General features: G+C 43.7%; 1 protein-coding gene across 1 annotated transcript in view; it reads right to left on the bottom strand.

Moving 5' to 3' along the window:
* Nucleotides 1-9: 9 nt before the first annotated feature.
* Nucleotides 10-17251, bottom strand: part of LOC122791002 (torsin-1A-like) — a gene marked incomplete at its 3' end in the record, with an annotated part of 566886 nt that continues 549644 nt past the window's right edge. The window contains 1 exon segment of the mRNA XM_044058746.1: nucleotides 10-90. Coding sequence (XP_043914681.1) covers nucleotides 10-90 — 81 coding nt within the window.

Raw genomic sequence — 17251 nt, 5'->3', positions numbered from 1 at the left:
TTTTAAACGCGTGTTTGTATTCCAGTGGTAAAAACGGAACAAAGAAATCTATAAGGTTCTTTTCAATCAAACTGGTGTGCCAGAACCCACCTGGAAGAAAGAAAATCAGAGTCTACATTACACAAATGCTGCCATATGATAACGTAAGAGCCATAATACTTAACATTCTTCTCCTTTAAAACAAAAAAGACTAGAGGTTGCAGACCATTTTCTTTATGGAGAATTCCCACCTCAAGTTTCTAATTTCAGTTAATCATATTACTAAAAGTGTCTACACATTATTCACAGCCCTCACATTTCAGTTTTTCAAAAATGGCCTCCAAAGTTTTTATTTTTTCTTGAGGATAAGAGTTTTACTAACACATTTTACTCCACTGTGTCATTACTTTGTCCTGGATGACCAAAAGCATCTGTGATTTACCTCCATACCTATTCCATATACTACCCACCTGTGTCACTCGTACATCTTAAGACGATGAGGCCTGGGTATTCAAGTAGTTTATTACATACAAAGACATCAGGATGGATGCAGGAAAATTAAACTTAAGTGACTACTACATACATGAATGTTATCACTCTGGTTGCTCCCTCAAAATGGCACTCTTGCTTGCATATGCTCACTACTTATATGCAAGTTTCCACTGACTGGAATGCTTCTTAAAGGTACATACACACTGATCTACACAAATGTCAATTCTAGTAAATATATTTCACTAGTCTGGTTACAGAAGAAACTTAGAACTCTGCACCACTTACATCCTGATCTAATTTGAGAAAAATCATAAAACACTTGTACAGTGCTTGTGCTTAACCTAGAAACCTGCTGTACATGCAAGGTTCTACTCTATCCAACACTGATGACCAGTGGCACAGATGGGTATGTCACCTTAAATGTCTCATACTGATGGCACCACTTTCACAAGATCATAGCAGACCCAAGAGTGATCATTTATCAAGTTATACCACTGGTAGCCAGTAGGTAAACACAAAAGAAAATGCACAAGTCTAACAACCAATTCACAAAATGCAACGTTGCCCAAAAAGTATAAAGGGAATATGCACTACGATTCTGGGTATAAGATTTAGGATTAGACTACACCAATGCCACCTACAGAGCCAGGTCTTTGGTCTACCAAGCCAGACCCGGTTCCTCACCACCCTTCTTTCAGTGCTCCTTACCCATGATAATTGCCTTTCACAAGTTATTTTTCACTCAAACACACTTCTCAGGGAAGGATGTAAGAATCTTCCAACCTTTCGACAACCAGCCACAACAGCTTAAGTGAATAAACTTTACTTGCTACTCAATGAAGCAAATAGTTCAGTTGCATATTAAATATGCAGAGGAATATGAAAATGCTCACAAGATTAAAACATCCTGTTAGACTGAAGAATATGTACAGAAAAACCTGATCTACATACAAGTAAACATCTTGCTTAACTTTAACAAAGAGTACTAGACCTTCATCATGTTAGAAAACCTATACATAAGCAGAACAGCAAACTGTGTTACCAATTTCTTTCAAGCAAAGGACAAGGAAGAACACCAAGCAGTCAAATATTTATATCTTTTTGTTCCCCTGAACCCAATGCATCATTTCCTTTTGCACAGAAAGTCACGCCTAGTTCAAATACTAAATAGTACATTAGAAACACAAGTCATTCCACTTCATACTTCCACTAGCAAGTTTCCAAGGGAAGTAATTTATAAACCAAAAAATACTTGTCAGGAGATCTTTTACACCCACCCGAGCTACATCTAAGAGTACACAAAGTTTCCCAATGGCCTGGCTAAATTTTGCCCTAGCAGGAACACCATCTTAGGTCTCCACTTTAGAAAGGCCACCAGCCTAGTGGGACTAATCCTATCTAAATAGGATAAAATAAATAAAACTTTTCTTCTACAGAAAAATATACATCTTATTATTGCAGTTTTTCTTTTTGCAATTCTAGTCACCTACTACTTTGAAGTACTGTGAAATATTTTTTTACCTACTAACAGGAGAAAAAGGTTAGAATTTGCATTTCAAACAATATAGTCATGTATTTTCATCATTTTTTCTTTTGCATTTGCGAGAGAAAGGGCCACAACAATGCATACACATATTGCAGACCAAATGTAATACTTGCAGATTAGTAAATAGATGTACATCTTTAAATCAATTTTCTTTACCCCAACAACCCCCACCCCCACCTTCCAAAAAACAACAAAACTCATGCAATTCTTCTGGAGACATTCCCCTAGAAAAGCTTGACAGAAGGGGGCCATCTTTTGGTACATCACCCCATACCTACAAACCCAACTACAGTACTATTAGCAGTATCACATTTACAGGATTACAAGGCTGAATTCCATTTAACTCATTACATCACAATGCACCTCCAAGCGTTTCTGCAGTTACCTCCTACTGCACCTCTAGGCACCAAATATTGCGTGTTCATCTTCTTTTGGCCCTAGGCGTGAGTGCATGCATGTGTGCCTTCTGTGGAAGGTTGGGCTCTGGGCTGTCAACTCGACACTGTAAAACTCCACTGTCAGTCATGAGCAAATAAGTGATTCACTGTGGCGACCCCTGACCGGGGTTAGGGGTCGCCACAGAGGAACACCTATCTACTCATGACAGACAGTGAAGTTTTACGGTTAGGGGTCACCACAGCGGATCACATATCTGCTCATGACTGACAGTGGAGTTTTACTGTGTCTAGTTGCCAGCCCAGCGCCCAACCTTCCAGAGAAGGCACACATGCACGCACTCACGCCTAGGACCAATTTAAAGTGTCCAGTCCACCTACAGGATATCTTTGGGATGTGGGAGGAAACCAGAGCATCCGGAGGAAACCCACGCATCTACAGGAAGGACATGCAGACTCCACACAGAAGGCACCCCAGCAGAGAATAGAACCAGAGAACCTGTTGCTTTGAGGCGGCAACACTAACCGCTGCACCACTGCAGCTGCCAAAGAGGCCGCATGACAAATTTAAACAGAATATTGCTTGTTCATATTTGCATTAATAATTCCAAAACCAAGCTACATACAAAGTATTAGTATCAGAATATTCCATCTTGAAGCATACATAATAGCAAAACACATTTGCATTGATATTTGACCTCTGTCGAGAACTGTAAGATAACTGTTTTTTTTTTGAAGGCTCAAGCCACACTCACTGGCAGTTAAAAGGTACACACTTGAAAGAGCTGTACTTAAGGGAATGAGATAAGAAGCCTTCCATAATGCCCACTTGCTCTATGCAGCCATTTTAAAGGCTTGTGGTCTGAAAGAACAATAACATTTCTGCAATATGGCAATGGTGCAACCAACTTTTTCAAAGCCCAAACACTCCTCTTCTATATTTGTACAAGAGCCTTCTCTAGGCTAAAATCTGCACCCACACACAATGGAGTGATCACATCTCTCTGAGAAAAAAATAAGTACAGTACAGACCCCATTCCACATTTGGAAGAGTGAAAATATACACTAAATTCTACACTCTAATCAGGACTGGCCAGAACAAGTACTGACCTGTCTTTGAATGTAGGTGCCAAGAGTACCTGTCATGAATTCTTGGTCAAATCAATAGCAGACAGACAATGCCACCCTGCTGCCCTAAGGCTTCATTGGTATTGGCATGAGTAAGCACAACCTTTGTGCAACTAGTCTCATATGGTCCCCACAGGACCTGCTGTCATCTTTCCTGGGCACCTGCACCACTGTAGAGTTCCAGATAACCCTCCAGTCGGCTAGGATGAAGCCGGTACTCAGGCTTTGGTTGACTAGAGTGCCTAATGGTACTGAAGATCCTGCCTGAGTTCATATAGGATGCAGGCTGGGATGTTATCGGGTCCCATGGAGGCTGTATTTTTTTGCCTTTGAAAGGGTAGGGAGGACTTGCTCCCTAGAGGTAAGGAGAGGGGGCAGGTACTGGAGAGGTCTTGTTTTACTGATGAGGAGCCAGAGGAGTGAAGTTTTCACTGAACCTGTCTGCCAGCAGGTTGACTACCTACAGGGTTCGTTTATGTGGTGTCTTTGACCACCAGTTTGGAGCAGATCTGGGTGCTTTCTTGAGATTGTGGACATACGTGAAGAAAGCCTTATGATTGTCTTTAGTAGAGGAGGCCACTTTGGACATAACTTTGCTTTGGAGGATTTCAATAGTGCTCTTACTTGCTTGGTTCAGGCTAAGGAGAGATGGTTTCCAATTAGACACCTGCTCCTCCTTTGTCCTGGACAGCAGTTTCCAATTAGACATCTGCTGCTCCTTTGTCCTGGACAGCAATTTTTTCCTTTAACTATAGAGTTTATTTATTGTAGATGTCCACCAGACAGGTTTACTCTTCTTTGAGGAGGAGGATTTTGCCCAGTCTGGTATTCCTGATTCCACACAGCTATATAAATTATCACATAGTACTCTGTTGTAGGTTTGGGCATATGTGCCAGTTCCTATGGATGGGGAGGGGGCTGTGAAGCTGTTTATACCTTCCCTCAGGAGGCTGTATTCAGCTTAGAAGTTTTTTTTTTGTTTGATCCTAGCTTGGGGGAGGGGGGTGACTTCAAAAGTAACTGCTTTGTGGTCGGATCTTACCAGGGATGATGACACTAAGGATTCTACAGTGGTTACTAATGTTGGTTAATAAAGTCCAAGGTATTTTCACCTCTTGTGAGGGTGTCAACCAACTGGATCAAAGCATCTGCATTGACTAAACCAGGGAATCCCTAGGAATTTGTGTTTTGGCATGAGTATTTTTTCCAATTTATAGCTGAACAGTTCAAGTTACCCAGGATTCAGGGTAAAAGATTGAACCCTGATATATTCAAAGAGGTCCAGACAGGTGGAGTGGGCATCTTGAATAAGAGTTGAAGGGCTACAGCTAGCTATGATTTGAATAGGGGTCTTGTCAATTAACTGCACCTGGAGCACTTCCTGTGCATCATACTGTTTGACCAAAGGGTGTGCATGTCTTTTATATATATATTGCAACTTCACCTCCTTTTGTTTTGCGGCCCACGGTTTGGGGTCTGAATGAATAATAGGATGAGTAACCTGGTACAGCTGGGGTGCCCTCTGCAGCTTTGAACCAGGATTCTGTGACTGCACAAATGTCATCTACTTCCAGGGATAAGAATGCTTGCAATGAGTGCAGTTTCATGTTTAGACTCCTAGCATTTAGCAGCATGACCTTTAATTTACATTTTGATGGAATTTTCATGTTGGTAGTTTTGACCTCACAGCATTGCCTAAAAAAGGCACTATGGGGGAGGCAAGAGCCTTTGCCAGGAGCCTGAAGCCCAATGGAGAAAGATGCAAGCCATCTCTGACAAAGCATCAAGGCTCGTCAATCATGTCCTCTCAGGCTTTCAGGTACTAGATCCCCTTAGAATGACAGCACAAGCTAAGCCAAGTCGATCATTTTCTGTTTGTACTGAGGCATCATTCTGGGTGACGGTAGAATGATGCTTAAGGCTAGGAACATACCTGTCTGGGAGACATACTCAGCAAGCTCTATCATATCTCTTCATCTAGTCCAGGTAGGTACATCTGAAGTCATTCACTCCAACATGGACTGTGATAGAGTCATAACAGTACCTGATGAGACGAGAGTGTATTGGTGATATGGCAGATTCTGGCACCAGACAAAACAAACCGTGACTTTGTCCTTATCCAGCCTGGTGAGGGGCACATCTGTTTATCTCACAATGGAGTCTCCTATAACTAATGTTGGGTTTGTGTTTAGGCCTTAGTGGCTGAGAGAGACAGGTGTATGGTGTGGTGGGCAGTGGAGTTTGCATACGTTTATGCCTCGGAGGTCTTTTGTTTGGGTATGTTTTTGAGGACCTCCACATATATGTGGGTGTGTTGTGTAGGTGTGGGTGGTTTTTGAGGTGTGGTGTTCATATTGCCAACCTTTTCAGTGCCAGATATATTGGTTTGTGGGGTAGAAAGCAATGACAACAGGTGCTTGATGTAATTAGTTTGTCCTGTTGAATTTTCAGCAGGACTTTCTGAATGACAGAGAAGGGGGGATGCATAAAGAAACATCCACTTCCATGAAAAAGAGGGTGTCCATCTTCCAAGCCTGAGGGTGAGGGACCCTGGCACAAGACAGGAAGTTGTCTGTTCTGAAGAGAGGCAAAGATGCCCATACGTGGAGTACCCCACTGGTAAACTAGATCCACAACCACATACCTGTGGAGCATCCACTCGTGGAATTGTGTTATGGATCTGCTTAATGTGTCTATCACTGAGTTCTGAGCTGAGGGGAGGAACACAGCATGCAGTGTTACCTTGTATTGTATAGCCAATTCCCATGCGTTAATGGCTAACCGACGAAGGTAAGATTTGGTTCCCCCTTGCTTATGTAGCAGTGGATAGTGGTATTGTCTGTCAGAATCTTGAAAGGACCTGGTAAGAAACGGGGTGCAAAAGTTTGTAATGCCAGAATCAGAGCCCTCATCTCCCAGATGTTAAAGTGCTCTCACTGCTGAGAGGGGGACCAAAGACCTTGAATCTTCCAGGAAGCAAAGGTTGCTCCCCCAACCTATGTTGGAGGAGTCTGTAAAAAGCTGGTGAGAAGGCTTGGTAAGAGAAGAGGAAGGCCTGCATTCTGGCAGAGTTGCTGAATCCATCAAAGGAGCTCTGTTTTCAGGCAGGGGAGAAGAGGAACCAAGGCATCTAAAGGATGAGCCTGCTGAGACCAAGTAGTCTTCAGAAACCACTGAAACTTCATGTTTAGCTTTGCAAAAGGCAGCATGGGAATCATGGAAGCCATGAATCACAGAAGTCTAAGAAATTCCCTGGCCAAGATGGGAGGAAGAGGCAGAAGGGCCTCCATGTAGCACGTAAGAGAGAACCTCGTCTGTAGGGAGGTAATCCCATCATCAAATCTGTTCTGAAGCTGCACCCCAAGAAAATTAGGTCTTGAGTTAGTCAGACTGGATTCTTTGAAATTTATTGTAAACCCTAGGACCTGAAAAGGAATGGGTTGTCAGAAGTTTAGTTTTAGTTGATCCAAACTGCTGGCTAGAAAGAGAAGGTCATCTAAATAGGGGTAAACTTGAATCTCTTGGGACCCTTAAGAAGGCAATGGCCAGAGCCAAGCACTTTGTGAAAACCCCTGGAGCAGTGGAAAGACCAAAAGGCAAGGCAGAAAAAGTACAGTTTTGTACCTACCATAAATGTAGATGTTTGAGTGCTCATACAGCTGCAGTCATAACAGATGGGTTTTCCTGCCGTCAGGTGGGTCCTCGGTCGGCCGAATTCCAAAGTCTAGGTCCGGCGTCGGTTGTCGACACCTCCTCCCTGACGTCAGTGCGGCAGAGGTATAAAAGAACCAGCCGATGCCATTTTCTTCAGTTTTTCTTGCCCCAGATGTCAGGTGCCCCCAGAAGGAAGGCAATACATAAATTTATGTAATAATGCAATGCAATATAATCAAAAACAGTAGTTGCAAGCAAATACACCATAAATGAATACCCCAATCAAGTTGTATGAAGAGGTGTTCGCCATTAGGCCTGTCCCAAGAGGGGAAGGAGGGAGGGAAACCTGGACTGCAGCTGTATGAGCACTCTAACATCTACATTTATGGTAGGTACAAAACTGTACTATGTTCATCGTGCATACAGCTGCAGTCATAACACATGGGTTGAATCCCAAAGCTAAAAAAGGGGTGGTAGGCACTAGGTGGAACTAGGAGGAGCTAGGATGCCCTGCAAGACTGCAGTGGCAAAGCCTGCTCTAGATTTGGAGTATAGTGGTAGGTGATAGTGCTTGGAGAAGGTATGCACAGAATTCCAAGTGGCTGTTTCCAAAATATCTTTGGTAGGAACCCCCCTGAGGAAAGCTGTAGAGGTAGCTGTGGCCCTTGTGGAGTGAGATCTGATGCCTGTTTGTACAGTTTTACCATGAAAAGAGTAACAAAAGCGTATGCAGTGGGCTATCCATTTTGAGATTGTCTATTTGGAAATTGGCTTCCCTTGAGCTCCTGTAGCACAGGACACAGAGTTGCTCTGATTTTCTGAAAGGCTTTGTTCTGTCCAAATAATAACGCAGCTGTCTGTGGATGTCCAAGGAATGTAGTAGTCTTTCTCCTTTGTTTTGAGGATTAGGGTAAAAGGTAGGTAAATGGATAGCCTGATTCAAAGCTACCCTGGATACTACCTTTGGCATAAAGGACGGATTGGTTCGTAAGGAAACTCTGTCCTGATGGAAAATGATGAAAGGCTGCACAGCCATAAGGGCTTGTAGTTCCGATACCCTGCGAGCTGAGGTGATAGCCAGAAGGAAGGCTGTTTTCCAGGACAAATATTGCAGTTCTGTTGAGGCAGCTGGCTCAAAAGGAGGCAAGGTCAGTTTTTCTAGAATGAAATTGAGGTCCCAAGCAGGCACTGGTTATTTCCTTGGGGGGTTTTATATTCTTAGCCCCTCTGAGGAACTATCTTAAGAGGGGGAGAGAGAATAAAGGAGGATCAGTGTTGTATTCTGCAGAAATGGCTGAGGCATGGATTTTGATGGAGGAAAATGAAAGATTGCTGTTTTGCATTCCAGCTAGATACTGTAATATTTGAGGTAAATTCAGTATTTTTCTCATTCCACGCACAAAACAGTTTCCATTTTGCGGAGTAAACTTTTCTAGTAGAAGGCCTTCTGGCCTCCAAAATGACATCCTGCACCTCCTTGGAGAGTAGGGTCTGCTGTAAAGTCAAGGAATCTTCCATGCGGCTAGATTGAGTGTTTTCAGCTGACTCTGAAGAGTTTTGGTGTTGAGTCAGAAGAGGCATTAGTGGCAGGGTCCATGGTGGGGAATGTGTCAGGCTCCTCAGGAGTGGGTGCCAGTGTTGTCTTGGCCAGTCCGGGGCAATGAGAATCATCTTTGGTCTGTCTGCTCTGGCTTTTAATAGAACTTTGGGCAGCAGAGGAAGAGGTGGAAAGGCATAAACTGTCATTGCTGTCCAACTGAAAGAGAGTGCATCCACTCCCAGGCCTGTGGATGAAAGGTTCTTGAGCAGAATTTTTTCAATTGGTGATTTCTGTGGGAGGCAAAGAGATCTAGGTCTGGCCTTCCCCATGCTTGAATTACCTCTGTAAAAACTTGAGGATGTAACTTCCATTCATGTGGATCTGTCATATTTCTGCTTAGGTTGTCTGCCAGCGTGTTTTCCTTGCCTGGCAAGAACTGTGCTTGAAGTTCGATTTGTAATTCCAGAGCCATGTTCCAAAGAGACATGGCCAGCCTGCATAGTGGGTATGAATGGGTTCCTCCCTGTTTATGTACCACATTACTGTGGTGTTGTCTGTCCTTATCGATAGCTGACCTGGATGCAGAAGGTTTTTGAAAGCTATAATAGCATTTATTACTGCTAGCATTTCCTTTTGATTGATGTGTAGGTGCTTTTCTTTTTGGGAGCATTTGCCCTGAATGCACCGATCCGTCATGTGCGCCCCCCATGCGTAGTCCGAGGCATCTGTTGTGATGACTTGATTTGCTTGAGGTTTGCAGAATGGGAGACCTGTGTTTCTTTGGCATGCTTGAGCCCACCACAGAAATTCCTTTTGAAGCCATGGAATCAGTGGTATTATTGTTTCCAAACTGTGGCTGTGTTGAGACCATAGGCTTTTCAGGTACCATTGAAGTTTTCTCATATGCAGCTTTGCACATGGGATTAGTAGGATGCAAGATGCCATGAATCCCAGAGCCTGCAGGATTTTCCTTGCAGTCAGCCTGGTGAAATTCGCTAGTTTTCTGAAGTATTGAGTTAGTTGCCCCTGTTTCTCGGGCGTGAGATAGGCCATCTGAGTGTTTGTGTCCAAGCTGGCACCCAGGAAAATGATAGTTTGAGAGGGTATTAGTCTTGATTTCTTTTTGTTGACTGTGTATCCCAGAGAATTCAACAACTTTATGACAAAAGCCAGATGTTTCAGAAGTATGTGCTTGCTGTCCGCTTGGATCAGGCAGTCGTCCAAATATGGTATATTTGTATCCCTTGAAGTCTGCAATAGGCAATTACTGATGCCAGGCATTTTGTGAATACTCTGGGCATAGTAGATAAGCCAAAGGGCAATGTAGAGAATTGATAATGAGTTGAACCTGCAAGAAATCTGAGGTATCTTCTGCAATCTTGTCTGATTGGGACATGCAGGTATGCCTCCTTGAGGTCCAATGTTACCAGCCAAGACTCCTTTCCCAGCATGGGAAGAAGCTGCTGTAATGTGAGCATCTTGAATTTTGGCACAAGTAAAAATGTGTTTAGGATAGATAGGTCCAAAATAGGTCTCCAATCTTTTCCCTTCCTTGGTACCAGGAATAGTCTGGAGTAAAAACTTCACCTTGTTCTTGTGTAGGTACCTCTTTAATAGCTTTCATGTCCATGAGATCTGAAATTTGCTTTTGTGCCTTTGCCCTTTGATTGTGTGGCAGGTTTGGCATGCCTCATTTTTGGAAGGGTGTGAAAATGGAATCTGTAGCCTCTGTCTATAATGTCCAGGATCCATTTGTCTTTTGTGACAATATGCCAATTTTTTTGAAAATGACAGTTTTCCGCCTAAAGGTGCTGCCATTTGAGCCTTGCTTGGCATGTAAAGGGGAAAGTCATTGAGTCTGCTTTCTGAATGTCTGTGAACTATCCTCACCACCTCTGTGTAGGTGCTTGCCATTGTCTGCCTCTAAACGATCCTTGAGATTGCCCTCCGCCCCTCGGGCGCCTGTATCTGCCTCTTTGGGGTCTGTTCGAGGCAGGAAAGGACCAATTTTTGGAAGGCCAATTTCTACTGAAACGTGGTGGTTGTACCTGTAGGAAATCTTTGACTGTTTGCATTGATTTAGCCTTTTCCTCCATTTTCTTTAATACCTCCTCAGCTTTAACACCAAATACATCCTTTTGCAGAGGGGCATCTAGTAATTTAGGTTTGACATGATCTGGTAAAGTTTGCTCTTTGTGCCAGGCATGTCTACGTATGACTGATCCTGTAACAGCAGCTCTACATCAGGCCTCTAAAGCATCAAAACCACATTGCAATGTACGTTTACCCACTTGTTCTGCACTATGAATCAAATCCTGCAACTGCTTCAATTCTGGTTGTTCAGGTTGTGACATTTTGCTTCTCAACTGTGATAACAGAAACTGTTGGTACTTTAACATATGAACTAGCAGTTTAATGCCCTCATGGATAAAGTGGCCAAGGTGTATACTTTTCCCCCCACCTTTCTAAAGCTCTCTGAAGGTAATGGATTTTTAGCAGTGGAGGCCTTAATTCCCTTGGGGCCCTGTGACAGTTTCTGGGTCAGCCGCATGGCCTTTGTAAAGGAATTGGTGCGAGTCAGGAACCCGGTAATACCTGTCAGGCTTGACTGGGGCTGGAGGTAGAGAATCTGGGTTAAGGCAGGACTCCTAATACACATCATCTAGGATGTCTAAGACAGGAGGTATAGCTAGAGGCCTGTGCTGAGGGAGCAAAAGAAAATCCCCAAGCCTTTTCTTGGAGTCTGAGTACTCTTGGCCTTCCCAGTGGAAGTGCTCCCTCAAGGTATGCAAGGTTTCCCCAAAAGAGTAATCCTCAGGGGGGGGAGACAGAGGGAATGGACTCCTCTGCATCAAGATCTTCAAAAGGGGAGTATGAATGTTCCTGGTCATCAGAATGTTCTGAAATAATGGAGGCCTGGTCCGAAGAGGGGGATTCTTCCTCCACTCTGGGCCTTTTGTCCGGGGGGGGGGGGGTTGAGAACCCCTGATAAGAGTAATTAAGTCCTCAGCCATTTTGAGCATCTGCTTTTTAGGCATGGGGCCTTGAGAAGGGCCCTGTGGAGTTTGTTTTTTAGTATGCATGGCTGTTTTAGACTTCGTGAAAGCCTTGATGAAAAAAGAGGAGGAAGGCCTGAAGACATCTTGAGAGGTGGCAGACCTGTCTAAACTCAGTTTCACTGCCAAGAGTGGCTTCGGTATCTGTAGTCGGGGTGTGGGCCGAAGAGTATGCGACCTCGGGCACAGTAGACACCGCCAATGAAGTGTCGTCGGTAGTCAGGGGCTGCGTAGGCACCTCGCTGAGAACCGGACCACCTGTAGTCGCTTTGGCGTGGTGTCGGTATAGGCCGCGGACCTCGTGTGTCAGTCCTTATTTTTGCGTCTTAGTCAAAACTGGAGTCAGAGTATCCGACGACATAATGTAGTTAAATTTTTTGCCAAAATAGTGCTGGGCGAACTCCGCCCGACGCTTAATGGTGCATTTGTTGAACGTAGCACAAAAACGACAGGCCGAGACGTCGAGGTCTGGGCCTAAGCAAGGAATGCAGAGGGAATGAAAATCCTTATGCGGTATTTGCTTCCCACATGAAATACAATTATTAACTTTGTCTGACATCGGTCTGAGGCAAGAAAAGTTTCCCCAACAGGGTACTTAGCTTTCAAGAAGACTTCGGTTGCAAAATATTCGTAATCTCAGGAGCTGGCCGACCGGCACTTGCAAACTGCTTCTGCTTCGGGCACCGCACGGCAAGAAAGACTGAAGAAAATGGCATCAGCTGGTTCATTTATACCCCTGCTGCACTGACGTCAGGGAGGAGGTGACGACAACCGACGCCGGACCTAGACTTTGGAATTCAGCCGACCGAGGACCCGCCTGACAGCAGGAAAACCCATCTGTTATGACTGCAGCTGTATGCACGATGAACATCTGAAAGTGCAAAGAACCCGATGAGAAATTTAAGAATTTCCTGTATAGAGGGGGAACTGGGATATTCAGGTAAGCATCTTTGAGATCCAGAGAAGCCAAGTAGGACTGAGGAGGAACCAGGGGGAAGAGAGTTTGCAGACATTCGAAAGGAAGGCACTTCCAGGAAGGTATTTAACTGGGAGACATCTAGAACAGGTCTCCAGGGACCATCCTTTCTTGGCACAAGAAACATCCTGGAGTAAAACTCCTTTCCCTTTTTGTTCTGGAGGAACAGTGAATGGTGCCTTGGAGGAAAATTTGAGCTAGTAGCTGAGGGAACAGATGAAGTTGTCAGGAAGGGGGTTGAAGTATCCCCTGGAAAGGGGGAAGTGACTTCCAAATCATAAAGAACCCTTTATGAATGACAGAAAGAACTCAGGAGTCCTGAGTGATCTCCACCCAGGCTGAAATAGAGAAAGACAAAGAGATAGAGGTACATGACTTGGAAGAAGGGCTTTGTTGTCAGAGAGCTGGGTCTGGCCTGAAAGAGCTGTTGAGAGGGAAGAGCAGGAGCAGCAGTTTTTGATTGAAATAGTCTTGTGGAAGATTTCTTAGACTAAGTTCAAGAAATCGAAGAGGAAGAATGAGCAGGTCTCCTGACAAAGGGAGCCTTGGCAGGAAACCTCTTATGGAACTTGGGGATTGGTGAGACAAATAAGTGTTTTAAGTCTTGGAGCGCTCTTACTTTTTCCTGCAGAGATTTAAAAAAGTTTTCCAGCAGGTGCACCAAGAAGCGCAGAATTATCTAAAGGAACAATCAAGCAGTTTGGCCTTTATATCATCAGGTAATGCTTGAAGCCTTAATCATGAATGTCTTTGAAGAACAGATGCAGAAGCCACAGCCCTGGAAGATGCCTCCACTGCACCATAGCTGCACCTAACTGAAAGTCTAGCTACCTGTGAAGATGCAGCGAGAACCCAAGATTTAGCCTTAGAGTCTGGTAACTGGGTCAAGGCCCGACATGCCTGGTAATTAATGGCTAACAGCTAAGGTGGACAAAGTACACACCTTCTTATCAAGCCTTTTCAATATTTATTCTCCTTATCAGATGAAAGCAGCTTAGCAGAAGACAAGTGAGAGGATTTATCCAAGACCATGCAGACCATAGCTGGATCCACTGAGGGACATTTATAAAGAAACTTACAGTCAGGGACTTTATAAAATCCATCTGGTATCTTGGGGGCAGGGGCTTGGGAGCCAGCGGTTTTAGAGAATGTAAAGGCATCCAGGAAAGCAGGAAGAACTGGAGAAACTGCAGAGTGCACAAAGTCTTCCTTTAAAGTAGATCATAGTAATGATTTTGTTCCTCAGAGATCTGGGAAAAAATCTATTTGAAACATTCCCTCATCTTAAGTTTCCCCAAAAGAAAGCTTTATTAGGCAATCTCCCCCATTACACTCAATCTACGGAGACGCATATTCCAGAAGAGAAGGAATCTGGGAGGGGTATGCAAGGGAATCTTCAGAGGAGGAATTTTCAGATTCAACAACTTGATACTCTGAAGGCTGCACAGAAGAGAAACCCTGAGACCCATCAGCCTATACTGGAGAAGCAAAATTAGAAATAGGGAGAGAAGGCCTTAAAGCCATCAAGACCTTACCACCACCCTGTAAAAATGCATCCCAATCCAATTGATGGGGTACAGGGGACGTTTGGATGTTTGTTTGTTTTTTTGCTTCTTTTTACCATCTCTCCCGAGAGAGAAGGCCCAGATGCAGGTCTATCATCAGGTTGATCCCTAGGCCAAGGGGCAGGAGCATCACCAGAGTCCTACAGGAAAACAAGCCGCAGTTCCCCAAATCACACAAACCGGACATCTACAAAGCCTTGGAAGTGCTGGGATCCACACCTTTGACAGCTTCCTCAGAGGTACCTGCTAAAAAAGTGGACCTGACCTCTGAATATACCACGGCTCTTCACTGACCTCAAGAGTAGCCGAAGAGGATTCAGGTGTTAGCTTTTTACCTTCCTCTTCAAACTCTGCTCAGCCAAAGGACTCACGCAACCCTCCTTAGCCAGATGTTTCAGTCTGATTTTCAAGATAAAGTCTTAAGGCCAAAAGATGGCTATGCAAGGTTTTTGGCATGAAGGCTGGGCAAACAGAACAGGAACAGTGATTGCGACTAGGCCCCAAACAAAAAAGACAAAGCTTGTGACCATCTTTGTATGGAATCTGCTGTCCACACCTACACCTGCCCTTCCTGGATGACATGAACAGCAGTAGCAATAAAAAAATCCATAACGGGGGACTTATCTGAAACTGGAAGCAATACAAACAAAATCAGACTGCATACCATACACGCAAGAGTCAACCTTTACAAATGGCAGCAAAAAAGTTCTGAGGATGGTACGTGCGGATGTCCCTTTTATTGCAGACGTTGTCGGCACCTACATGCAACGTCCCACATACTGGCAGTGGCTATAAGCTTTTGTAAACAGGCCAAACGTCGGGTCAATGGGCAGAATACAATCCATATGCAAGGAATACTGCACCACTGAATAGGAGGACAGTCACAATGAGGAGTGTCATTAGGAGCTAGAAATTAAAACTCACATTTTGTTTTCTTCCATTTGAATTCTGTGGATATTGCTTCCTGATTACAAAGCTAGTAGTTGAAGCCTATATTTATAGTTTTGGGTGAAAAATGGTTCTGGCCAAGAGCTGCCTAATAGTATGCAAAAGGAGATTGGATATTTTATAGCATAGTTTTCACTTGACAGACCACTGTATGTACCACCTTCTAATATTCCCAAATATTTTTGTTCATGTACAATTGAGCATTACTTTATTCAAGTTGCCTTTTTTCAACACAAATTTGACAGTTTATTTGGGGACTCAGATGGCCAACCCCCAAAACATCCAGAATAATACTCACTTTATTGTGAGAGATTCAGTTGTAGAAGAGTATACCTGTTTTTGTCCTGCAAGACTGATGTGAAAGTTACAGAATCCATTATAAACATCTTCATACATAATTATGCCAAGTGATGGGAAATTTATATGTCAAATCAGACAGAGAAAACAGCAGTGGGGCCAACATCTCAAAAGTACAGTTTTGTACCTACCATAAATGTAGATGTCCGATAGGTATGCATCTGCAGTCATAACATATGGGTTGTCCTGCCTCAGGCAGCCCTTCGGTCGTCCTGATTCCAAAGTCTGGGTCTGGCCTTGGCTGATGTCGCACTTTCCCTGACGTCAGAGTGTCTGGGGTATAAAAGCATCAGCCGACGCCATTTTCCTCAGTTTTTCTTGCCCCAGATTCCAGGTGCCCTCTAGGAAGGCTAAATTTGGATAAATGCAATAAGGTTCCAAACATTTGCAAAATTATATATATATCTATATATCTATATATATCTATATATCTCTATATATATCTATATCTATATATCTATATCTATATACATATATATACATATATATATATATATATATATATATACACACACACACACACACACACACACACACATGTATATACAAAGAAATACACCATAATAGATTCCCCCAGCTAGCTAAAAGAGGATAAGCACCCTAGGAATACCACAGAGGGGTAGGACGGAGGGTAAACCTGACTGCAGATGCATACCCATCGGACATCTACATTTATGGCAGGTACAAAAAGTACAGTTTTGTACCTACCATAAATGTAGATGTTCGAAGATCCACATTGCTGCAGTCCTTACTTATGGGTAGTCCGCTGTCCTCGGTCGGCCCGAATACCAAAGTATTAGGTTGACGTCGGTCATGGGCGCCTAGTTCTGACATCAGAGCGTCAGGGTATAAAGGCGCATGACCGACGTCATATCCTCAGTCTTTTCTTGTCCCAGATGTCAGAAGGCCAAACCAGAAAGGCCACAGCCTAAAACAGAATACCTCCCAAAAACATGCCCAACAACAACCACAACCTAAAGCATAACACCAAGTCTAACTACAGTGGGGAAGGAGGGAGGGTAAATTGGACTGCAGCAATGTGGATTCTTCGAACATCTACATTTATGGTAGGTACAAAACTGTACTTTGTTCTTCATCTCACATTGCTGCAGTCCTTACTTATGGGTAGAATCCCAAAGCAACGGGAAAGGGAGGATGGTAAAAATCATAAAGCATTAGGGGCCGCTAAAATGCCCTGTAAAATTGCAGTGGCAAATCCAGCCCTAGACTTAGAATAAAGAGGAAGGTGGTAATGTTTTGAAAAAGTATGCACTGAACTCCAAGTAGCTGCCTCCAAAATGTCTTTTGTAGCTACCCCCCTTAGAAAGGCCGTAGAAGTAGCAGTAGCCCTAGTGGAATGAGGCCTGATTCCAGCAGGAATCTCCTTACCATGATGGGAATAACAGAAAGAAATACAAAACCCAATCCATTTAGAAATAGTTTGTTTCGAAACAGGTTTACCCAGTGAACCCAAAGCAAAAGAAACAAACAATTGCTGAGACTGTCTGAACTCTTTGGTTCTACTCAAATAATAACGCAACTGCCTGTGAATATCCAAAGTATGCAAAATTTTCTCCCCTTTATTTTGGGGGTTTGCATAAAAAGTAGGCAAATG

The sequence above is a fragment of the Protopterus annectens genome, chromosome 16.part0 (assembly GCF_019279795.1).
Source record: "Protopterus annectens isolate FY-2018-M chromosome 16.part0, PAN1.0, whole genome shotgun sequence".
In the NCBI taxonomy this organism is placed as follows: domain Eukaryota; kingdom Metazoa; phylum Chordata; order Ceratodontiformes; family Protopteridae; genus Protopterus; species Protopterus annectens.
This window is presented reverse-complemented; position numbering and strand designations above follow the sequence as displayed.